The 25,706-nt window shown below is 41.2% G+C and overlaps 1 protein-coding gene across 17 annotated transcripts in view; it reads right to left on the bottom strand.

Annotated features, from left to right (window-relative positions):
- The window catches only part of GRK4 (G protein-coupled receptor kinase 4), a 73,093-nt gene that overhangs the window by 28,763 nt on the left and 18,624 nt on the right, over positions 1-25,706 (bottom strand). For 4 of the 17 annotated variants that reach the window (XM_081303836.1, XM_081303850.1, XM_081303849.1 and 1 more), the window contains 8 exons: positions 20,739-20,816; positions 20,088-20,126; positions 12,861-12,897; positions 12,515-12,618; positions 11,116-11,208; positions 10,085-10,148; positions 7,689-7,829; positions 3,996-4,186 (listed from right to left, as the gene is read on the bottom strand). In XM_081303836.1, the coding sequence (XP_081159962.1) occupies positions 3,996-4,186; positions 7,689-7,829; positions 10,085-10,148; positions 11,116-11,208; positions 12,515-12,618; positions 12,861-12,897; positions 20,088-20,126; positions 20,739-20,743 (674 nt within the window). In that variant the 5' untranslated portion in view covers positions 20,744-20,816. Of the gene's footprint in view, positions 1-3,995; positions 4,187-7,688; positions 7,830-10,002; positions 10,043-10,084; positions 10,149-11,115; positions 11,209-12,514; positions 12,619-12,860; positions 12,898-20,087; positions 20,127-20,738; positions 20,817-25,706 lie in introns of all 17 variants that reach the window. The other 13 variants (XM_081303847.1, XM_081303835.1, XM_081303846.1 and 10 more) reach the window with 9 other exon arrangements.

Genomic DNA, 25,706 nt, shown 5'->3' with positions numbered 1-25,706 from the left:
TCACCCCAAATACAGATTGCAGAATCACATCTGTTACATATTCACATTTTTACATAATGCCATATTAGTGACTGTTGTATTCTGCTACCTTTCCTATCCCCTACTATCCCCCCTCCCCTCCCCTCCCCTCCCATCTTCCCTCTCTACCTCCCCTGCTGTTGTTCAATTCTCTCCCTCTTTTTCCCTCCCCCTTGCCCCTCATAACCTCTTATAATTTTGTGTATCATTGAAGGTCTCCTACCATTTCCATGTGCTTTCCCTTCTCTCCCCGTTTCTCTCCCCCCATTCGTCTTTGTTTACTGTAGTCTTTTCCTCCTGTTCTTCCTTCCTGTTCTGTTCTTAGTTGTTCTCTTTATATCAAAGCAGACATTTGGCATTTGTTTTTTAGGGCTTGGCTGGCTTCACTTAGCATAATCTGTTCTAATGCCATCCATTTCCCTGCAAATTCTATGATTTTGTCATTTCTTAGTGCTGCATAATACTCCATTGTGTATATATGCCACATTTTTTTTATCCATTCATCTATTGAGGGGCATCTAGATTGGTTCCACAGTCTAGCTATTGTGAATTGTGCCGCTATAATCATTGATGCAGCCGTATCCCTATAGAGCGCTTTTTTAAGGTCCTCTGGGAATAGTCCGAGAAGTGCGATAGCTGGGTCAAATGGTGGATCCATTCCCAGCTTTCCCAGGAATCTCCATACTGCTTTCCAAATTGGCCTCACCATTTTGCAGCCCCACCAGCAGTGTACAAGTGTGCCCTTTTCCCCACATCCCCGCCAACACTTATTGTTGTTTGACTTCATAATGGCTGCCAATCTTACTGGAGTGAGATGGTATCTTAGGGTGGTTTTGATTTGAATTTCTCTGATTGCTAGAGATGGTGAGCATTTTTTCATGTACTTGTTGATTGATTGTATGTCCTCCTCTGAGAAGTGTCTGTTCAGGTCCTTGGCCCATTTGTTAATTGGGATATTTGTTATTTTATTGTTTAATTTTTTGAGTTCTTTGTACATTCTGGATATTAGGGCTCTATCGGAGGTGTGAGGGGTAAAAATTTGTTCCCAGGATGTAGGCTCTCTATTTACCTCTTTTATTGTTTCTCTTGCTGAGAAAAAACTTTTTAGTTTAAGTAAGTCCCATTTGTTTATTCTAGTTGTTAACTCTTGGGCTATGGGTGTCCTATTAAGGAATTTGGAGCCCGACCCCACAATATGTATATCGTATCCAACTTTTTCTTCTATCAGACGCAGTGTCTCTGATTTGATATCTAGCTCCCTGATCCATTTTGAGTTAATTTTTGTGGATGGCGAGAGAAAGGGATTCAATTTCATTTTGTTGCATATGGATTTCCAATTTTCCCAGCACCATTTGTTGAAGATGCTATCCTTCCTCCATTGCATGCTTTTAGCCCCTTTATCAAATATAAGATAGTTGTAACTTTGTGGATTAGTCTCTGTGTCTTCTATTCTGTACCATTGGTCCAAATCTTTACCGTGTCAGATTAGGCCCCGACTTCCTTAACAAGACTCGTATAGCGCAAGAAATAAAATCAAGAATCAATAAGTGGGATAGATTCAAACTAAAAAGCTTCTTCTCAGCACAAGAAACAATCTGAGAGCCTACAGAATGGGAGCAAATTTTTACCCCTGACACATCAGATAGAGCACTAATCTCCAGGATATATAAATAACTCAAAAAACTTAACACACACAAAAAAAATAATAATAATAACCTAATCAATAAATGGGGAAAGGAACTGAAAAAACACTTCTCAGAAGATGATATACAATCAATCAGCAAACATATGAAAAATGTTCATCTCTAGCAATTAGAGAAATTCGAATCAAAACTACTCTAAGATTTCACCTCACTCCAGGCAGAATGGCAGCTATTAAGAATACAAATGGGCTGGGGCTGTAGCTGAGTGGCAAGAGCGCTTGCCTAGCACATGTGAGTTCTATCCTGGGTTCTATCCTCTGCTGCGCTATATAAAAATAAACAAATAAAATAAAGGCTTTCTGACCATGTATAATTGCCAAAAAAACAAAAATTAAAGAAAAAAAAATACAAACAGGGGCTGGGGCTGTAGCCCAGTGGTACAGTGCCTACCTCTCACGTATGAGGCCCTGGGTTCTTGATCCTCAGTACCACATTTAAAAAGTAAATAAATAAAGATATTGTGTCCATCTACAACTAAAAAAATATTTTAAAAAAGAATACAGGGGCTGGGGATGTGGCTCAAGCGGTAGCGCGCTCGCCTGGCGTGCGTGCGGCCCGGGTTCAATCCTCAGCACCACATACCAACAAAGATGTTGTGTCTGCCGAGAACTAAAAAATAAATATTAAAAAAAAATTCTCTCTCTCTCTCTCCTCTCTCACTCTTAAAAAAAATAAAATAAAAACTATAAAAAAAAAAAAGAATACAAACAACAATAAGTGTTGGCGAGGATGTGGGGGGAAAGGCACACTCATACATTGCTGGTGAGACTGCAAACTGGTGCAGCCAATCTGGAATGCAGTATGGAGATTCCTTGGAAAACTTGTTGGAGTGGAACCACCATTTGACCCAGCTATTCCACTCCTCGGTCTATACCCAAAGGACTTAAAAACAGCATACTACAGGGACACAGCCACATCAATGTTTATAGCAGCACAAGTCACAATAGCTAAATTGTGGAACCAACCTAGATGCCCTTCAATAGATGAATGGATAAAGAAACTTGGTATATATACACAGTGGAATATTACTCAGCATTAAAAGAGAATAAAATCATGGCATTTGCAGGTAAACGGATGGAGTTGGAGAATATCATGCTAAGTGCAGTAAGCCAATCCCCACAAAACAAAGGCCAAATGTTTTCTCTGATATGTGAATGCTGATCCATAATGGGGATGAGGGTGGGAAGCATGGGAGGAATGGAGGAACTCTGGATGGGGCAAAGGGGAGGAAGGGAAGGGAGGGGCTATGGGAGTAGGAAAGATGGTGGAATGAGATGGACATCCTTATTCCTAGGTACATGTATAAAGACATGAACGGTATGACTCTACTTTGGGTACAACCAGAGAAAAGAAAAATTGTGCTCTATATGTATACAATGAATTGAAATGCATTCTGCTGTCATGTATAACAAATTAGAATAAATAAATAAAATTTTAAAAATAAATAAATTAATTAAAAATATGGGGCTGGGGTTGTAGCTCAGTGAAGTGTTTGCCTGGTATGTGTGAGTTCAATCCTCAGCACCACATAAAAATAAATAAATTAAACAAAGGTATTGTGTTCATCTACAACTAAAAAAGGTAATAATAAATATAAATAAATAAATAAATATATTGTGTCCAGCTACAAATAAAAAATATAGAAAATAATAATAAAAAAAGAATCCAATTAGAACCGACCAGCACGGGCCAAAGGGACCTACAGTTGCCATGGCAGCAGGCACTTGAGTCTAATGTCATCCTTATTGTCAGGAAAAAGTTAAGAGGTAGACCTGAGTGGGACTCTGGAAAGTTCTCTGGAGTGCAGGAGAAGCACGTGGCTCCTGTTCTTTCTAAAAGGACTCACTCTCTCCCTTGAGAATGTTCCCTTTCCCTTCTCCTGTCCCCTCAATAAACTCATGGCTATTACTCTGAGCGATGTGGCTAAAATCTTTGACTTGATCACAAGAATTGGGGCCTCCAGCCCTGTGACATTATCAGCACTGTCAAAACATCCCAGTTGGGATGAACTTTCTCATGCTTATAGGAGCACTACTACCTTTATCAGATCAGTTTAGTAAAAAGCAAACTTCTGCTTCAGAAAGACATAACAAGATTGAAGAGAAACTAAAAAGAAAAGCAAACATGTCTCTGACTGGCCACATTTCCCCGAGAACTGCTGTCCAGGGACTCCCAGCTGCACCCTGTCCAGCCCATAGCAGCCAGTGTGAAGCCCAAGGCCTGCAGGGAATAGCTTCAAAGGTCGAAGGCCCCATTATATTGTACCACTCTTACCTGTACACAATTCTTTCCTTCTGTAAATCTTCCAAGCCACAGCACACCTCTGCAGCATAGAAAACAGCTCTCTGCTCATCAAAGCCAGGACTTCCCAGGTTGTAAATGTGGAATTTCAGATCCCCTCCATTCATGATGGTTAGCACCAAACACAAGGTATCTCTGGTTTCGTAAGTGTAGGCTAAACCAACCTAAAGACACAGCATCACAAAAAATAAAACACAAAAAGTCTCCTCATTCATTGGTGACTTGGTCTAATTGCTAACAGTATTCCAATTATCCATGCTGGATTTGTAACTAGAACACCAAGCTACTACATGCTTTAGAGAAATGGGTCCCCTACATAATGTGCCTCTCAGAGGTCTTACTGCAGCAGCTCTGCATTGAGAGGAGAGAACTTTCTAGGTGTGAATGAGGAAGTAGCAAAGCTTCAAAGACACCTGTATTGTATGCTGGGCTCTCCTGGCCTCAGCACCAGCATGGGAATGTCTGCAGTGCTGCATTCCGCATGCAAGTAACCCTCCATGCAAGAGCGATCCCATAGCTCCCACCCTTCCCACATTCTGTGTTGCTGATCTTTGTAATCTGTGTAAGGCTGGTGGAAAATTTTTCTAAGTTCCTTGGGAAGGCCCAACACTACAGAAACTAAACTGCTAAGTGGAATAAACTGTGACTATTACTATGTCCCCTTCATAAAACTATGCTGAGGGCCATTGCCAAGTAGGAATGACGCATCAAAATTTCCTTGCTAGCGTACCCCATGTTAAATGGATTTCGCTGTTGACATTGCATGTAAGGTGACCTTGCTCAAGGACCAAGGCGGATCCGGGTTTAGAGCTGATCAGGTTTGAGGAAGTATCCCGGTCCTTGGGTTTAGGATATTCCAGGTTTAAGACAATAGGGGTTTTAGGGAAGTTAGAGGTTGAAGATTATTGCTGCTGGGATTAGGGCATTCCTGCTGCCTGAGCTCCCGTTGAGTTCTCGTGAGATTCAGAAAGTATTGGAAAAGAAAAGCCTCGTGGAGTAGGTGAATTGGGCGGCAGCAGAACTGGGATTTCCCCAGAACTTGTGCGTAGAGGCCGGTGTGAGTTCGGGAATAAAGAATTGCTATTTGAATCTACAAGGTGTGTGGTGGCTCGTGATTCTGTGCCCAGCCAAGACATTGGCAAAACTAGATTTGGGATTTCTATGTTTCAAGGGAGTTATGATAGGAGGCAGACATGAGCAGAGGGAACAGAGCACATGGTTAAGGGAATAATTCTATAAGATGGGCCCACTGTGTTGATGCCCACATGCTTTCTTTTCAAAGAAGCAATTCATCTACAGCTCTGCCAGGCTTAAGTGGACAGGTTTGTCACATCCCTCAGCAAATTACCTGTTATCTGCAGGAGAAAGGCAGACCAGAAATAATGTTGATAAGAGGAACCCAAGTTACTCTGAAGGGGGAGACTTTTGTAACTCTTTTCAGAGATCCCAGAACTCAGGGAGATAAGGATAATTCCTTCTAACCATAAAGCCTATAAGACTGTATGGTTAAGAATCCAACAAAGATGTTGTGTCCGCCAAGAACTAAAAAAATAAATAAATATTAAAAATTCTCTCTCTCTCTCTCTCTCTCTCTCTCTCTCTCACTCTCTTTAAAAAAAAAAAAAAAGAATCCAATTAGAAATGGTCAGGCAATGGGCCCCAATTAAGGTCTTATACAAAGAAAGAGACCATGCCAGGAGGCTAACCCTTAAAAATATTAATGGGCACCAGGGATTTAGGATAAAGAAAGAGAAAACTGAATCTTAAAGGAAACATCCACAAGCCATTGAGATGTAGAAAGCACAGTTCTCCTTATAAAATGAGGAAAATACTCAGACATAGGTAAAACTGGCACAAAATTGTTCAGCTCTACCCTGGATCCACTTCCAGTTTGGCCCCTGAGATAGCCTCTGTAAGTACTGGACCCCCCAGTCCAAGTCAGGTTGCTTCTCACTCTCCAGACAGCCCACGTTCTCCCTTGAATGTGTGTCTACCTTACTAAATAAACCTGTCTATGACTTTGGCTCGTGCTGAAACTTTTTTCCAACAAGAAGCACAATGGTCCCGAATTGAGCTCCCTGTCTCCTCTGGGAGCTCCTGGGACTCTCCTCTGTATGAAGCTCACCTGCGGGAACACTCCGACCAACTCCTTTGTTCTAGAAAGGTAGGGGAAAATAGTAGGAGTGAACCCCAGTGGGACTTAGAGGAAGAATTAAAACCCAGGCTAAAGGATACAGCCAATAGCCTTGATACTTTTGCGAGACAAGAACCCAGAAGGAGGGCTGGGGTTGTGGCTCAGCCGTAGAGCGCTCGCCTCACATGTGCGGGACCCTGGGTTCGACCCTCAGCACCACATAAAAATAAATAAGTGAAATAAAGGTGTTGTGTCCGACTACAACTATAAAAAAAAAAAAGAACCCAGAAGGAAATTGGCAAAGTGGGGAATCTAGTCTCTGGTTTCAGTTACACATGTTTAAAGCGATTCAAGGATAAGCCCATTTTATTAAAAAGATTTTCATGTAATTGCATATGAAACTGACACACTACACATACCAACGCACATGTGCACTAAATTCAGATGTGGGCTGTGAAGGAATTTGTCCCTCATTGTAAACCAGCTGACTCCAGTGCTAAGAAACAAATGACTTTGAGGAAATAACTCAATATTCTAAGTCATTTTAGAAATTATTTTTCAAACTCTCCCTTTTCACTAGCCTTCGTACTGCAGTAGAGGCTGCAGGAATGTGTCAGCAGGTGGAGGAACCTCGGCTTGGACAGGACGCTGCACCACACAATGACAGCACAGCTGGGGCCTGGAGGCACCTGATTCCAGCCTGCCCTGATCAAGCCATACATGCAACCATGAAGGAGGAACTCTGGGCTTGGTGTGACTGGGGTACACTAGTGAGGGTCTAGTGATAAACACACAAGGAATCATAAAAGGCAAAGAGACGGAAGAGAGACTGAGCCACAGAGAAGGCCCAGATGGGAGAAGGGCTAAAGAGTATTTTCAGCACATTCACATCACTATGCCCTACATGGACAAGAGCAGCTAGCTGGAGGCCATTCAAGGAAGGAGAGAGCATGCCACCAGAAAACGCCAAGGAAACTAAGGGGACAATAACCCTCTGTACAAAAGTGAAGAGGGGCGGAGAGTAGAATGGATGGCAGCAACAGAAAGGAAGACACAGCTGGCAGCAGGATCAACACCGCTCTGCGCAAGATGTGCATAAGGAAGACAAACTCTCCCTTCCACTGGACAGCAAGCCCCAAATAAACTCCACTGAGAAGCAGAGAGCATGACTCAGGGCTACAACAGGAGTTTACAGCCTACAATATACCCTACAGGGTTGAGAAACAGTAAGTCGGGTGGCTCGTTTTCAGAATGTAGCATTTAGCCTTAATTGGAACATAAGCTCCAGTTGCAGCCATTTTAATTATAGCCCTTCCCTTTGCTGGCCCCAATTTTAAGATTAGCCAGTCAATAGATGGCAACCTTAGCTCCTCTGATCAAGGCAAAAAGGGGGATAAGAGAGGTGGACTGCCCTCCAGGTGGGCTTGCAGCCAGGTTCAGCAGCACACCCTTCCTTCCGTTGGCCTTGGCAGCCAGTGTCTGACCTCTTGTGGCACCTCAGTTCTCTATTGCTCCCTAAAGAAAGTACTTACTACAAATCGACTGTGCACTTTTTCTAGGATTCTTTTTTCATTCAGAGCCATAGCTTCACCTTTCCTCTTTTTTATTCTTTTTTTTTCTAGCTTTTTGCAGGCATACATTTTTCCTGTAGCTCGTACTTGACAGGCACAAACCTAGTTTAAACAAAGAAAAGGTTTATATACAACTGTGATTCTTGGGGCGCGCGCACGCGCGCACACACACACACACACACACACACACACACATACACACACACACAAAACCTGTTTATTCTGTGATAACCCTCTCTAGTAAAGTTCAGAAACAAAACCTGAGAAGCCAAGGGCATTTCAGTTGTGAACATATCACATGGTTCCCTTTGTTTGTGCAGTATTGGGACAGAACCAGGGACTCCCTCACACCAGGCAAACACTACACTGGGCCACATCCCCAGGACTTGGATGTTTTTATCTGGTGACTGGTCTTATTTGCCCAGGCTGGCCTTGCACTGGTGTAGCAGGGATTATAAGTGCATACCAGCATGCCCTAGTAATGGGTAACTACCCGCTGCCTGGATGCAAAATAAATCATCTTAATAATGTCATCAGAATTAGTGCCCTGGAAAGGGAGAGTTCCCCTCAGCTCGTCTTCAGGAAACTTGATCAGCATCTTCCACTCCTATCTTTTGAACTGGAAATGACTTTCCCTAAGATCTAACTACTTCCCTTTGAGGTGCAAATGCCTTTGAAGTGTAAACCCTAGTGGAGGCTCCAGGCCCAAGGCTAGAGAGGCCTAGTACAAACAGACAGTTCTTCTTTTTATCACACTCTTGCTTCCCACTTGAAACCCACGCACAACCACATTTAGACTAGAAAATTTATGACACTAGATAGCCTATAAATGTTGTGGAAAACTGGTGATGGATGCTTAGAATTTGGAGTCTGATCTCTGGCTGATCTTCTGGAATGAAGTTTGAGTTGTCTTCCAGCTGCTTGCCGCTTCTTGAACAGTCTGTTTCCTGCAACAGCCTAAGATACACTGAGCTTTCAAATTGGTTCTTCATCTCTTATCCTAGCTTCTCATGGTGAGAGGCTGCCCAGTCAAGTGAATGTAATGCCATGTTTTTATATGGAACTTGTTCATGTGTGGCATGTTAATCTGTTTAGTTTAAATATGTCCCCATATATCTATTTTGCTTTTTATATTTTAAAATACAAAATTAAGAAGATTCTTGGGCTGGGGATGTGGCTCAAGCGGTAGTGTGCTCGCCTGGCATGCCTGGCATTCGTGCGGCCTGGGTTCGATCCTCAGCACCACATACAAAGAAAGATGTTGTGTCCACCGAAAAATAAAAAATAAATATTAAAAAAATTCTCTCTCTATCTCTTTAAAAAAAAAAAGAAGATTCTTAACTTTTTTAAGTTAAGAAGTTCAAGGCTGGGGGCAGGGGTGGTGGCTCAGTGGTAGAGTGCTCACCTAGCATGCATGAAGCACATAAAAACAAACTAATGTATCCACCTAAAACTAAAGATACATAAATAAATAAATATTTATTAAAAAAAAGAAGTTCAAGGCGGGAGGGATGACTGTGCCAGCCAGTTTCTCACTGAGTATCAAAATGCAAATATGCAACACCTCACTGTAGTGCCTCACTCTTGGGTCAGCTCCCTGAATAATTTAAAGGCAGTGCTGGTGGCTTTTGCCTTATTCTGAAATTTGGGAGCATGCATGGTTGATATCACATGTGGACAGTGTGACCTACTTCTGACTTGAATACACAGGGTTAGTTCCCTGATGCCTCTCCCTACTCCTGACTGAAAGTGCTCACATTCAACAGTGTCACCAGTGGTACTTTTCATAACTGGCACATGTCACCTTTGAAACAGATGAGTTAACTAAGTATTTAATGATGTACTCTGGCCAGGTGAGGTGGCTGGTACCTAGAGTCCCAGCTACTAGAGAGGCTGAGGCAGAAGGATCAATTGAGCCCATGAATTTGTGGACAGCAGACAATAGAGTGACACCACACTTCTTAAAAAAAAAAAAAAGTACTCTGAATTATCTGAATTTTAGGGCTACTACTAATTTATAGAAATAGAATAATAAAAAATTGACATTATATAAATAATTATCTTTCAATTTGGACAAACTGCCTCAACTTGAAAATTAAGCACAGGAAAACAGCTTCCTTTAAAAATAGAAAGTCAAAAAGGTGAGGGATTTTTTAAAAGCTTATAGCAAAGTATTTTTTGCTCAAAATTTTTTATCTCCATTCTCAGGATTGGTTAACCAATTCCCAAAACACACAGCAAGGAAATAAATATAGTGGTAAAGTTGACATCTTACCTGAAGCTCCTGTCTTCCAATGACCTGGTTGCCCACCTGTCTAGAACAAAAGTACTGCTCATAACTGGCCCATATCACTCACCTCTCCAAATCCACCTTTTCCTAGAACTCTGTAATGTCTAAAAGTCTTCTTTGTTACTGGTTGCCTAATCAATTAAAAAAAAGGTTTCAGGTCTTATATCATACATGATGTTATTTTAAAACACAGAAGCCTAGCAGCTCCCAGGCCAGTCATATTTGGTGACCAACTGTGCTCCCCAGGAAAGCCCAGAACCAAGGCATCAGGGCTTCAGCACTGAGGCGCTCCTTCTTGGGAACTGCATTCATAGAGACAAGTGTAATTCAGATTTGTTGAAAACACTAATGCAAGATGCAGAGCAGTCCAGTCATCCTTTCTAACTGAAGACAGGTCTGCAAGCAGCCCACACTAGGAAATACTCATGTTTAAACTCATGGCACTATCTCAGGCATACCTCTGAACCTGCCAGAGAGCTGCTAGGGAAAATGCATAAACATAGCACATTGTCCTCTGAATAAAGAACCTCAAAAACATTTATACCCAATGTTCCAAAAGAAGCATGTGAACTGCAACTGGAAAATTAATCAGTCAACAATAATCTCAGTAACAATAACAGTGATCATAATAGCACTGTCAGGGCACTAATTCTGTGTGCCCAAACTGGGCTAAACATTTCACATGCATTTCCCAGATGATTCTAACAATAGCCCAACAGGGCAAGTTCCGGAATTATCTCCTTTATAGGACCTGAAGCTCACAATGGTTAAGTTACTTGCCTGAGGTCACAGCTAGCAAGAGGCTGAGCAGGAGCCTAGATTGCAGTTTCAACCAGCATATTATATTATTATAAGTCTAGGATGTTTTATTTTCTAACCACTGTACCAACAGGACTGCTACTTTAAAAAGTGAAACTAGAGTTCATTGACTCAAAAGAAATTATGTAATACTATACCTGTTAATAATTTCTGTATAAAAATGCCATATATAACTCAGAATTTACAGTAGTGTTTTGACAGATAGAAAAGTAGACCTCAATCAGTACGCATTATTAGAAGTAACTACTTGTTTCTATTGAGTTTTAAATTAAAACATACCTTTCTAGCCATTTCCATTGCAGAAATTGGGAAAAATAAGGGCTTTCTTGATATTCTTCAAATGGATCTTTACTCAAATAGTTATGGACAACTCTAGAAAAAGAGTTCATGAAATTATATACATTTGTTGTGTAAAAACATGAAAACATCTATGTCTCAGTACACTAACACAGAATATGGAACGGTCCATCATTATACACAATTCAGTATACAATTGCTATTACAGAAATTCACAATGAATTCCAGTGCTATCACTGAAAATAGGAAGAATTTAAAAGACATGAAATCACTTTACCCTCCCATCTTAAGTCATTTTTTTCTTGCATACATGGACATAGGAAAAATAATAACAATAAAAAATATACTATTAGTTAAGACAAGAGTTTAAAATGCATTCAAGGTGTGTGCATGTATGTGTTTCATGCACAATTTACAAAATTCAAACCTTTTGTAAATAAGACTAAAGTGGGCCGGAGTCAGTGCATACTCCTGTAAGCCCAGCTACTTGGGAGGCTGAGCCAGGAGGATGGCAAGTTTGAGGCTAGTCTGAGCAACTCAGATCCATCTTGAAAGAAAAGAAATTTAAAAAGAGGCTCAGTGGTAAAGTGCCTCTGGATTCATTCCCCAGGACTTGGAAAAAAAAAAAAAAAGAGCCACAACACTAAAGCAAGCAAATATCAGAATGATTATAGTCATTTGGTAGAAAATGTTATTATGTGACACATCTGAAACTGAATATAAAGTACCCAATAAATTATTTTAGGCTACACATTTCTTTTTTCCTTTCTTTCTCATGGTTGTTATTATTTGTTGTTGGTTGTGGTGCCTGAACCCAGGGCCTCATACATGCTTAGCAAGTGCTCTACCACTGGGCCACATCCCCAACCCCTAAGCTTCTTGAAGAAATTTTATGAGATTAGTCATGCCTCTTAGATTTTATTTACAATTTCGTTATAGAAATAATAAAATTTTTACTTAGAGTAGACCTTAGTAATAGATGCCCTCAATAAATTATTTGTTGAATGAATAAATGAGCAAATTCAACTCCCTGAGTTTTGGTGCCCACTTGCAACATCAATGTAAGACCGATGTAAGATAAGGTTTTGAAAACTCTTTGGGCATTAAAAATACATAGGAAAAGATCTTAAAAGTGGTCATGAGTCACTTAGCAATGCGCCCACACTCTGATAAATGTTATTTCATCATCATCTGAATACCATCAAGTGTGCTTACACAAAATGAGATGGCATTCTTCAAGGCAGTGCAGAGATGTCCAGAGCTATCCCAGGGCTGCTAGGACACAGTCTCCATCACATGACCACTCACATACATGTCATCATCACCCCACAGTCATTCCTTCTAGGGAAAGTGGTCATTTTAATTTGGAAAATACTCTTACCTAGTGCATTCCTCAAAGACATCTTTGGAGGGGTTCTGTTTCAGACTCCATCTACAATGCCTCACAATATCTGGAGGTATTTCTGGTAAAAGGGCTTCTTTCTTCTCAATATAGCACAAAACAAACACATAACAATTAGTAATTTCACAGTTGACCTATTGTAAGAAGAACCTAAAAGCCTACTATTAAAAAATGAAAACATAAAATGTATGCAGTAACAAATCCCCCACCCCAGTCCTGCTCTCCAGAGTTCAGCCTGCTGCCTATCTTTCTAGACCCATTCCTCTGCACTCCAGATATGTCCAGAATGAGGGCTAGGGGGTGCAGCTCAGTGGCAGGCACTTACCTCATCAGCGTGAGAACCTGGGTTCAATCCCCAGCCCCTAAGACAAAAATTCAGAATGGAAAGCAGAGCCTTGAAGAAGAATATGCATTACTCACATTAGCCCAAGGTGGAAACAATCCAGGTTTCCACAAATGGATGAATAAAATGTGGCATATGCATGCAGCCTTAAAAAGGAAGGACTTTCAAACGTTGGGCTATAGCTCAGTGGCAGAACTCTTGCTGAGTATGCATGAGGGCCTGGGCTCAACGCCCAGGACCACACCAAGAAAGAGCATTCTGACACATGCTACAATATGATGAATCTTTTTTTTTTTTTTTAAAGAGAGAGTGAGAGAGGGGAGAGGGGGAGAGAGAGAGGGGGAGAGAGAGAGAGAGAATTTTTAATATTTATTTTTTAGTTCTCGGCGGACACAACATCTTTGTTGGTATGTGGTGCTGAGGATCGAACCCAGGCCACACGCATGCCAGGCGAGCGCGCCACCGCTTGAGCCACATCCCCAGCCCCCAATATGATGAATCTTGACAAAATCCTGCTCAGTCAAATAAGTGACGAAAAGGCTAACACTTATGATTTCATATGTAAGATGACCATGGTAGTCAAAATGACAGAAGACAGCAAGCAGAGGGGTGATGATATCAGGGTTTTGCTATGTTGCCCAAGCTGGCCTCAAGTTTAGAGACTCAAGCGATCCTCCTACCTGGCCTCTCAAATAGCTAGAGCTACAGGAGCATGGCACCTCACCAGCTCAGAAAGGATCACTAATATCTTTTTGTTTTTTGTGGTACTAGAATTGAACCTAGGGGCACTCTGAGCTGTATCCTCAGTCCTTTTTTATTTTTTAAACATTAATATAGAGTCTTTAAATAATAGATATCTTTATTTATTTATTTTTATGTGGTGCTATGTTTTGAACCCAGTGCCTCACACATGCAAGGCAAATGATCTACCACTGAGCTACAACCCCAGTCCCTTAATATAAAATTTTAAACCCACATAAATACAGTTATCTCATACTAGACAAAGGCACCAAAAACATACACTGGAGAAAGGATAGCCTCTTCAACAAATGGTGCTCAGAAACTGGAAATCCAAATGCAGTGAAATGAAATTAAACCTGTCTCTCACCATGCACAAAACTCAACTCAAAGTGGATCGAGGACCTGAACATTATTACCAGAGAACCTGCACATAATAGAAGACCAGAGACTAGAGAACCTGCACCCAATAGAAGAAAAAACAGGCTCAAATCTCCATCACGTCGGATTAGGCCCCGACTTCCTTAACAAGACTCTTAAAGCACAAGAAATAAAATCAAAAATTAATAAATGGGATGGATTCAAACTAAAAAACTTCTTCTCAGCAAAACAAACATCATTGAGCTGAACAGAGAGCCTACAGTGTGGGAGCAGGTTTTTGCCACACGCACACCAGATGGTGCACTAATCTCCAGGATATATAAAGAACTCAAAAGACTTAATACCCCCCAAACAACCCAATCAATAAATAGGCTAAGGAACTGAACAGACACTTCTCAGAAGAAGACACACCTGCAATCAATAATGAAAAAATATTCAATATCTTTAGTAATCAGAGAAATGCAAATCAAAAGTACTCTAAGGTATCATCTCACCCCAGTCAGAATGGCAGCTATCAAGAATACAAGCGATAATAAGTGTTGGTGAGGATGTGGGGAGAAAGGCATACTCATACATTGCTGGTGGGACTGCAAACTGGTGCAGCCAATCTGGAATGCAGTATGGAGATTCCTTGGAAAACTTGTTGGAGTGGAACCACCATTTGACCCAGCTATTCCACTCCTCAGTCTATACCCAAAGGACTTAAAAACAGCATACTACAGGGACACAGCCACATCAATGTTTATAGCAGCACAAGTCACAATAGCTAAATTGTGGAACCAACCTAGATGCCCTTCAATAGATGAATGGATAAAGAAACTTGGTATATATACACAGTGGAATATTACTCAGCATTAAAAGAGAATAATATGGTGGCATTTGCAGGTAAATGGATGGAGCTGGAGAACATTATATTAAGCGAAGTAAGCCAATCCCCAAACCCTAAAGGCTGGATGTTTTCTCTGATTAGTGGATGCTGATCTATGATAGGGGGCAGGGCATGGGAAGAATGGAGGTTCTTTGGATAGGGCAAAGGGGAGGCTGAGGAGGGTTTATGAGGGTAGGAAAGACAGCAAAGGAGATGGACATTATTACCCTAGGTACATGTATGATGCACAAATGGTGTGACTCTACACCATGTACAACTAGAGAATTGAAATGTTGTGCTCCATTTGTGTATGATGAATTAAAATGCATTCATCTGTTGTATACAACTAAGAACAAATAAAAAAAGACTGTTCAATGCTTAACTTCAAATAAAGACTATTTTTGATCTTAGAAACGCTTTACATTAATAGATATTCATTCCCAAAAAAAGGAACAGCCATGCCTCCCAAATCGAGGAGCAGAGAGATAAGGTAAGCTAACGCATAACACAGCAAGTTACCGTGCAGTGCAACTGGTCCGAGGCTGCACACAGCCAAGTAGGACTTCTCGAGCTTTAATTGAAATGGGTTGTGTTTTTATTGTTGAGTTGTAAGAGTCCTTAATATACCTGAATATTAGAAAGCTGTATAATTTTTAGTTCTTACATTTAGATCTTTATCTATATGGCATTAATTATTTATGGTTTGAGGTAAGGGTCCAACCTCATTTTCAATAATATCCAGTTGTTCTGGATTCAATTGTTGAAAAGACTCTTCTGCTCACTGAACTGTCTTGGCACCCATATCAGAAGCCCAGTGACTGTAAATGTATAGATTTATTTCTGGACCTTCAATTCTATGCCATTGACTTGTATGTCTATTCTTATCTAAGTACCACATTGTCTTGATTATTGTAGCTCTGCATTAAGTTTTGAAATTAAAAAGTGTGACTCCCGTTTTTTTCAAGAATATTAAAACTATTCTGTGTCCTTTGAATGTTCATATGAATTCAAAATTTTTTAAAAAAATCAGCTTCCTAATTTCTACAAAATAGGCAGCTAGAATTTTGATAGGGGTTATACTGAACCTTGAAAGAACAAGGTCAGTGGGGTTCTGACTGTCCTAGATTCCGTAGGAAGCCTATAGCCAGGGAACCCTCTGACCTCCTGGGCATAGCAATCAAAGATTGACGGAGCCTTGGGTCCTTGTCCCTGGCCGGCTGTAACGATTAATAAACAAGAACCCAGGGTGTGGACTCAGGTGGATGGGCGCAAGGTTGACTTTCTCCTTGACACCAGGGCTACCTTCTCAGTCCTGACAGAATTCTGGGGGCAAACAGTGCCGTCCACCTCTCCTATTGTCGGGGTAGGAGGAAGGACCATCTATCCAAAAAAGATTCCCCTATTACTCTGTTCCATAGACAACTTCCCATTCTCTCAGACGTTCGTAGTTATGCCCCAATGTCCAGCTCCTTTGCTCGGCCGAGATATTCTTTCTAAATTTAATACAACAATCACATCCAGGCTCCTGGCATCAGTCAGGCCCCAGAATCGGCCTGTTCATCTTTTCTGGCCCTTTTGGCAGAAGACTGGCCATTCTGCTCCACTTGTGAGATTGACATGAAAAAGGATCCCTTCCCTACGAACCTGGTTGACCCAACTGTATGGGATACCCACACCCTCTCCACGGTTTCCTGCCCACCAGTTAACATTCATCTCAAAGATCCTAACACCTTCCCCAATCAGGCTCAATATCCCCTGTCTACAAAAGCTCTTCTGGGCCTACAACCTATTATTCAGGACCTTCTTAGCAAGGGGTACCTCCGTCCTGCTCATTCCCCTTACAATACTCCCATACTAGCGGAAGAAAGCCCAACGGGTCCTATAGCTTAGTTCAGGACTTATGACTCATCAACACCTCCGTTAGGCCCATACATCCTTTGGTTCCCAACCCATACACCCTGCTGTCTCGGATCCCTCACACTGCCACCCACTTCTTGGTCAAAGATTTAAAGGATGCTTTCTTCTCCATTCCCCTTGCCCCCGAATCACAAGATCTTTTTGCCTTTACCTGGACAGATCCCACCACCAGACATTCTCCACAACTAACCTGGACTGTCCTTCCTCAGGGATTTCGAGATAGTCCACACCTCTTTGGACAAACCTTGGCCTCCGACCTCCAATCTTTTCACCCCCAGTGCCCCAAATCCACCTCTTGCAATATGTTGATGATCTTCTCCTCTGTAGCCCGTCCAAAGGGCACTCAACAGATGACACAGTTCTCCTACTTAATTTCTTGGCCTTAAAGGGATATCGGGCCTCTCCACAAAAGGCCCAAACAGCATGTAAAGAGGTCACTATCTAGGGTTCTCTATCTCTCAAGGGAAAAAGGCCATTACAGTAGACAAAAAACAGCTTATTGGGTCTAAAGACACTAAAGACCAAAGATGACTCTCCTTCTTGGGTCTGGCTGGGTACTTCAGGGCCTGGATTCCTAATTTCTCCCTCCTCGCCAGGCCGCTATATAATTTGGCCAAGGGCCCCCAAGATGAACTCCTACCCTCAGTGGTAGGGAAGCCCTTTACAATCCTTAAAAGGCCCTCCTCCGGGCACCCGCCTGCATCTCCTGGACCTCTCCCGACCCTTCACCCTCTATGTACATGAAAAACAGGGGCAAAGTCTGGGCGTTCTGGGTCAGGAACATGGCCCACATTTGCACCAGTGGCCTAGCTATCCAAACAGCTTGACCCCACCATCAGGGCTGGCCCCCATGCCTCAGAGCCCTAGCAGCGGCCCATGACCTTCAGAAAATAGCTTTGGCTCCCTGCTAACCATCTCATCTCCTCACCATCTAAAGGATTTCCTCACTTACAAGGGGCTACAGTCACTTCCTCCTTCCAGGGTTCTATCCCTCCTTGTCTCAATCCTTGAAAATCCCTCCATCTCTTTTCAGTCCTGTTCTTCATTAAACGCTGCCTTCCTCCTCCCATCTTCTCCCTCACAAGATCCTGTCCACAAATGCCTGGAGGTATTAGAGACAATTTTACCCTGCCCTATCACCATTTCTGAGGGACCCCTGCCCTCTTTGGACCTCCTCTGGTTCTCAGATGGTAGCTCCTTTATACACGAAGGGGTTAAAGTGGCGGGATATGCTGTCCTTTCCCTCTCATCCACCATAGAGGCCAAACCTCTCCCACCCAATACCACCAACCAACAAGCCTTGATCATTCTTTCAAACCTGTAAATCCATTTGGAGAATATTGCCATATTAACAACATTAAGACTTTTGATCCATGAACATGGAATATTTATCCATTCATTTAGATCTTCTGTAATTTTTCAATGATTTGTGGTTTTAGTAAGCAAATATTTCATTTTGTTATATTTATTCTTAAATATTTTTGATGAAAATATAAATGGAATTTCTTAATTTAGTTTTTGGGATTTTAATTGCTGTGTACAAGAATACAGTAGAATTTTGGACAGTGGTCTAGTATCCTGCCATCATTACAAACTCATTTATTAGCTCTAGTATTTTTTCTTTATGTGTGTACAAATGGGATATCCTGTCACAGCTTCATTCAATAGACGTGGTGAGAACTGGCAAGCTCATCTTGTTCCTAATCTTAGAGTAGAACACCTGGTCTTTTTAAAATTTTTTAAATTGTAGATGGACACAATATCTTTATTTTATTTATTTATTTTTATGTGGTACTGAGGATCGAACCCAGTACCTCACACATTCAAGGCAAACACTCTACCACTGAGCCCCAGCCCCAGCCCTAGAGCATACGGTCTGTCACCCTGAAGTAATACGTTAGCTGAGGGTATTTCACAGATATCCTTTACCAGGCCAAGAAAGTTCCATTCCATTCCTAGTTTGTTGAATACTTTTATTACCAAAGAATACAGATTTTGTCAAATGCTTTTTCTGTGTCTATCACAATACCTGTAACGATAATACAATATACCAGAGGAGAAGATCATTTTTGGCTATTGAACCAATTTTGTATTCCCAACAAAATCCAACTGGTTTTTGTCATGATTCCTTTTAATTGTACATTCAAACCTGGATGAATTTTAATATCTGAGAAACTTGATATGAAAACTAAGAAAACTAAGAATGAGTGACAGGATACAAGAACGAAAACACACAGTGTTCTTACGTTTGGTATTTTACATATTCTAGGTTTCTGAAATTTGAATAAATGACCTTAAGAAGTTCCCATTTTTAGTATGTAAAATCAATAGATTTTGTTCTTATTGTTGTTAAAGAAAAGATCAGTAAAGACCAACTACAATGATGACCAAGTACAAGGGCAAGGCATCAGGTGGAGACGAGGAAGAGTGTGGCAGTTCCTAGGCTGATGGTAAATAAAGGAAGAGAAATGGTGTATGAACATCTCTCACTACCATCAAGTGCTATGGTTTGAATGTCCAACCTCTACAAAACTCATGGTGAAACTTAAGTGCCATTGTGACAGTACTGGGACATGGGACCTTTAAGAGGTATGCAGCTCCTGGATGGATTAATGCTCTCTGGTAAGTAGGTGCATCCCTTTCTGCATTTGCTCTCTTTGCCTTTCTGCCATGTGATGCCACAGTAAGGCCACTGCCAGATTCTGGTACCTTGATATTGGATTTCCCAACCTATATATCTATAAATTCATTATAATTTGTCACATTTGCAAGACTTAGAGTGTTCATGAAATGTCATTACTGTTTTCCTTCCAGAATCTAGGACTTCTAACAGCCTACAAAACAGAAGCCACAGGAAAGGAAACAGGAACTTGGCAAGTCAGGCTAGCACAGCAGCCCATGCCTGTAATCCCAACTATCAGGGAGGCTGAGGCAAGAGGATCACAAGTTCAAGCTCAGCCTGGGCAATTTAGTGAGACCACATCTCAAAAAAAATTTTTTTTAAATAATTTTTTTAACCTTTATTTTATTTTTACGTGGTTCCGGGGATCGAACCCAGTGCCTCATGCATGCTAGGCAAGCTACATACCACTGAGCCACAACCTCGGCCCCACTCTCAAAATTTAAAAAGTGGGTGTGGGGCTGGGGATGTAGTCAATGGTAGAGCCTCCCTGGGTTCAATCCCCAGTACCACAAACCCAAATTTAAAAAAAGAGAATATTGTGAGTTGTTTTAGTCAGTTTTTTCCTGCTGGGACTAAAAGACTCAACCAGAATAAAAGAAGAAAAGTTTATTTGGGGGCTCACAGTTTCAGAGGTCTCAATCCAGAGACAGCAGCTCCATTCCTTGAGGCTCAAGGTGAGTGTGAACAACATGGCAGAAGAGAGTGGCAGAGGGAAGCAGTTCACATGATGATCAGGAAGCAGAGAGACTCCATTCACCAGATAGAAACACCCGCCCCAAAGCCACCCTCAGTGCCTCAGTCCTCCATCCACACCCCACTTGCCTTCCATTACCACTTCATCAATCCCACCAGGTGATTAATTCATCGACTGAGTTAAGGCTCTCAAAACCGAACCATTTCTCCTCTAAACCCTCTCGCAGTGTCTCACACGTGAGCTTTTGGGAGACACCTCACATCCAAACCATAACATTGAGTCAAAAAGAATAAAAACTAAGATCTGTTAAGGCTTTTAGGAAAAAATGTTATTTGTACTCCAGAGAAGCAAATAAAACTCTACTTCTACATTCTGGTTGAAGAAACAAAGTTTCAATTTGTTGAATCATTTTTTAAGGGATTTAACTGTTAATGCATTACTCAAACAAAACCACAGAAAAGGAAGATTTGAAAGAAATTAAAACATTTAACATATTTGTAATATCAAAGTAAAAATAGTTATGCACTTTCATTATTTAAGTAAGTTATTTATAAATATTTATTCTAATGAAGAAAACACCTCATTATTGAAGAATCTCTCTAAGATTGATAGTCCACAGTCTCTTCGTTCCTCCTCAATGGCAACTTCATACTCTGTCTGATTAGAGAGACAGGAGAAAAGAAAAATGTAAGTTGTGCTTCGTTATAATATTTTCATATTTCAAATTCTGACTTATGGAATTGACTTGATACCCTCAGAAACAGACAGCAGTTCTACTGATCAAGTATCTCTAGCTATTCTTTGGGAGTCTAAGGGTCAGGAGGGAGTGAAACTGTCAATTATTATTTTGGGGGGCACTAGGGATATAATCCAGAGCCTTGCACATGCTAAGCATATGCTCTATCACTGAGCTATACTCCCAGCTTTAAAACGTCATTTTTAAAAGGGGGTTAATAAAGTAGTAGAGCAACACGCTTCATAATACTCTCTAAGATCTATTATATTTCAACCCATTCATTGTAGCTAAATAAATATGGACTAGACAATAACATTTTAGAAATTTCTAAGAGCCCCTTGAAAAGCTGTCTCCACAGCTCCCAGGGGAGTCAGAAATGGTGATACCAAAGCAAGCATCCCCTTCACCAGGAGTCAGGGGAGGGACCATAGAGCACATAATGCCATCCAGCTGATGTTAGAGAAAAAGAAATCACTTCATCATCTAGCTTCTGAAAACTCTGGAGGACTTTCCAAGCTTGGTGTGTCCTTAAAAAATGGGAATAGAGCCGGGCATGGTGGCGCATTCCTATGATCCTAGTGGCTCAGGAGGCTGAGACAGGAGGATTGCAAGTTCAAAGCCAGCCTCAGCAATGGCAAGGCACTAAGCAACTCAGTGAGACCCTGTCTCTAAATACAATACAGAATAGGGCTGGGCTGTGGCTCCGGAGTCCAGTGCCCCTGAGTTCAATCAATCCCCAGTACCCTCCCCCCAAAATGGGGATGGAACTAAATTGTATCCTGTGTGAGGCTTAACCCCTTACCAGAGAACAATCTAGCCTGAACATCCCAATAGCTCTACGAGGCAGAGGCTGGTGGGAGGGACAAGCTGCTCAGGGCTGGCTCTATTTATGTGAGCAGGTGCTCTTCAAGTACAAAAAGCTCACCATGGCAGGAGTTCTTCAGCTAGTATATTTTTAGTTCTATAGCTTCTTAATTTAGTTTTTGTTTAAATGATGCATCCAGTGATGAGAGAAGTATGTTAAAGTCACCCTTTATTATTGGATTTTGAGCTCTTTGATTCTTGAAATTGAGAGGGGTTTGATGTATGTATATGCTCCATTGTTTGGGGCAAAAATATTTACAATTATTATATCTTCTCAATGTATAATTCCCGTAAGCAGTATGAAATGGCCTTCTTTGACCCTTCCAATCAACTACGACTTGAAGTCCACTTTATCTGAGGATAGATACTCCTGCTTGTTTACAAGATCCATGTGAGTGAAATGTTTTTTTCCCATTCTTTTACCTTCAGTCTGTGGATGTCTTTGCCTATGAAGTGAGTCTCTTGCAGATTTTTTAATATTTTATTTTTTAGTTGAATACAATACCTTTATTTATTCATTTTTATGTGGTGCTGAGGATCGAATCCAAGGCCTCACACATGCTAGGCGAGTGCTCTACCACTGAGCTAGGACCCCAGCCCTAGTTGTGAATTCTTTTAACATTTATTTAACATGGAAGGTTTTTATTTAATCGTCAATTCTGAAGTTTAATTTTGCTGGCTATAGTATTCTTGGCTATTATCCATTTTCTTTCAGAGCTTGATATATATTATTCCACGACCTCCTAGCTTTGAGTGTCTGGGTTGAGAAATCAGCTCAGATCTGGATTGGTTTGCCTCTAAATATGACTTTTCATTTTTCTCTGGTAGCCTTTAAAATTCTATCCTAATTCTGTATGTTAGGTATTTTCAATAATAATGTGCCTTGGTGTGGATCTGTTGTAATTCTGTGTATTTGGAGTCCTATAAACATCCTGCATTATCTGATTTTTTTTTTTCATTCTTTAGGTTTGGGAAATTTTCTGATTTGATTTCATTGAAAAAGTTGTGCATTCCTTTGGTTTGTATCTATGAGCCTTCATCCCAATAAATCTTAAATTTGGTCTTTTCAGATTATCCCATATTTCTTGGAAGTTCTGTTCACAGTTTCTTAACCTCTTTTCTCCATGGTCAACATTATTTTCATGATTATATATTTTGTCTTCATTGCCTGAAACTGTCTTCAAGTGGTATAATCTGTTGGTGATGCTTTCTATTAAATTTCTAACCTGGTTTACTGATTCCTTCATTTTGAGGATTTCTACTTGATTTTTTTTTCAGACTCTCTTTATTTAAGTGATCTTTCACTTCTTGTATTTTCTCTTGGATATCACTCCTTATATCATCCCTCACCTTACATTCCAAACTCCTTCTCTTGACATTTCTTCCACTGTGGTTGCAATGGATTCTTTTATTGAAGTCTCTTGGTTTGTATGGTAAGATTCATTCCTTTGTTTTTTCATGTTGTTTGTATGTCTAACCATCTAATAACATGGATCTGAAGCAGTAGAATTCCTACCCTGTGGACTTACAGTGTACCTGAAGGTTTTCAGTATCTCACTGTTTAGGGGGTGACAAATAATAATAACAACCAATGCAAACAATATACATAACATTAAACCAAACATTCCTACTATGACATCTACAATGTTGTCACAATGAACAGAAATGACATTACTGCCATCAATAAAAACAGTAAGTTTGCAAAATGGTTTACAATTTCAAATGGTGAACAGGGAGAGAACAGAAGTAATATAGGATGTGATGATTATGAGGGAGAAGAAGAGAAAATAGAAGTAGAAAAATTGAAGGAAGCATGAAGGAGAGAACAACAGAGATTGGCTGTTAGCAGAAGAAAAGAGAGAATCATGGGAAACAAGTGAGAGGAAAAATATATAAAGTAAAAAATTGAAAAATTAAAAATTAATATAAAACAAAACTGAAATATACTAATCAAACTTCTTAGTCCTCAAAAAACTGATCCATGAAAAATAACTGGTTTCAAAAATGCTAGAAATGAGAAAAGAAAAAAATATGAATATGTATAAATGTCCATGAACCATAAAGGTCACAATTAAGCAGAGAAAAGAAAAAAATATATATCAAAGTCAAGTCAAAAGAATTGTTTCTGTTGGAATCTAAAATATTCTCAGCTTCCCTTCTCAAAAGTTTTAGGTAGGGTGTCTGAAGTATGATGCTTGCCCCTTCCTGACTCATACACGCAGCTCCTGTTAGGGCACTGGAGTGAGAGGCAATCCAGTATGCGGAACTCTTGGAGGCAGGGTTTAGGTTTAGGTAGGCTCCAGGCTCTTTGCCGAATTTCAATGGGTCTGGAGATTCTAAATCAGCACACCCTCAGTGCCCAGGAATAGACTGTCCACACTATTAGACTGCACTCCAGGATCTACCCTGGGTTCCACTTGCGTGATTCCACCTTTGGACGTCAAGTTTCCTGGTCTCAGATTCAGTCTCCAAACTCAAGTCTCTCCTGCCCTTTCAAATTCCTGGCCAGGTGCATCTCTCCCAGCCAGTCCTGCAAGCAGTCAGATTAGAGAGGGAGGGATAGAGCTGGGTGGGTTTCCACGTTTGATTTTCTCCTGGTCACTTAGGCACACTCTACGTTGTGCAATGTGGGTTTGCCAGGCTATATTTTGGGCCAGCCTTGATTTGCTAGGACTTGGCTCCCTCAATTGCTGGTCCCAGCATCGCGACTGTAAAATGGTTCCTCCTTCTGTCCTCTGCACCCCACCAGGAGAGATGCGGTTTCTTTCCTGTGCAAGGCTATTGTGTAGCGTGCCCTTCAGTTTAGTCAGGCAGTGTCTTTGATCTCAAACTCTGTACCCAGACATGCCTAACTCCTCCTAAAGATGTGGTTCCATTAGTTCCCTTATCTCTCCACTGTGCTCATGAAAGGACCACTCTGGCTGGCACCTCCAGCTACAGTAGTGGCTGTGGTGCTGGAGATTTCTTAATTTATTATATACAACCTCTTGAGTCCCCAGTCTGCTTTGAGTGTCAAGTATTAAACTCCAGTAAAGTCTCCCCCTGCTTTTTTTCATTCACCCACCTTGCTGAGGAAGCTGCCTGTCTGCTTTCTTGGTTTCACACCACAGAGTAGTTAGGAAAGCAACCTGCTCTAATTCTGCCATCTTGAAATCTCATTCAGCTAGTAGACTCTTGAACATTCTGCATCACGGAATCACCAGGGACTTACTTGCTCTGCAACCCACTTTTGGGCCTGGGGGAAACTCCACAGGAGGTACTGAGTAGGTGGCCCTCTAGGAAGTGGGGTCCCTTTGGGGAAAAGGTGATGTACGTGAGCTTGCAGCCCCTTCCTGCATTCATACACGCAGCTCCTGTTAGGGCACACAGCACTTCACCAGGAATACTGCTGGTCAGACCTGCTTCATTCTCTGAAGTGAACAGCCTCCAGCTGATATTACAAGTCCCTGAGGCTTTGGGGGAAGGTTTAGGTAGAATGCCTTTCCTCTGATTTCGATCCTGGACATGAAGCTGGGAGTCCTAACAAGGTTCTGGGAGGGACTCTCCAGCAGACCACAGTCTCAACTCTCCAGTTCCACAAATCACTTTTGCTTTTTAATTCTTATTTTCTTCAACCACACACAAAATTCTCCTTCACCTACTTTAGGCAGCTGTTTAATCATTTATACCAATGTTTTGGGAGAGGGAACAGAGTTGAACTTTTCCTGGCAATTGAGCATTTTTCTCCCTTACTTCAGTTGACTCAATATAAGGGAGATTATCCTACATATCCGCGTGGGTCTCACCCAAACTGTTGAAAAGAGCTAAGAGCAGAGCTGAGGCCTCTCTGAAGAAATTCAGCCTAAGGACAGCAGCTGTGTCCTATTTCTGGAGAGTTACATCATGTCCTTCCTGATGGTCCATCCTATACATTTTGGACTTTCCTAGTCAGATCCACTGTGGTAAGC

Source organism: Spermophilus citellus (genome assembly GCF_964194105.1).
Source record: "Spermophilus citellus genome assembly, chromosome: 8".
Taxonomy (NCBI): Eukaryota; Metazoa; Chordata; class Mammalia; order Rodentia; family Sciuridae; genus Spermophilus; species Spermophilus citellus.
Note: the sequence above shows the minus strand (reverse complement) of the source record. Positions and strands in the feature narration are given on the sequence as shown.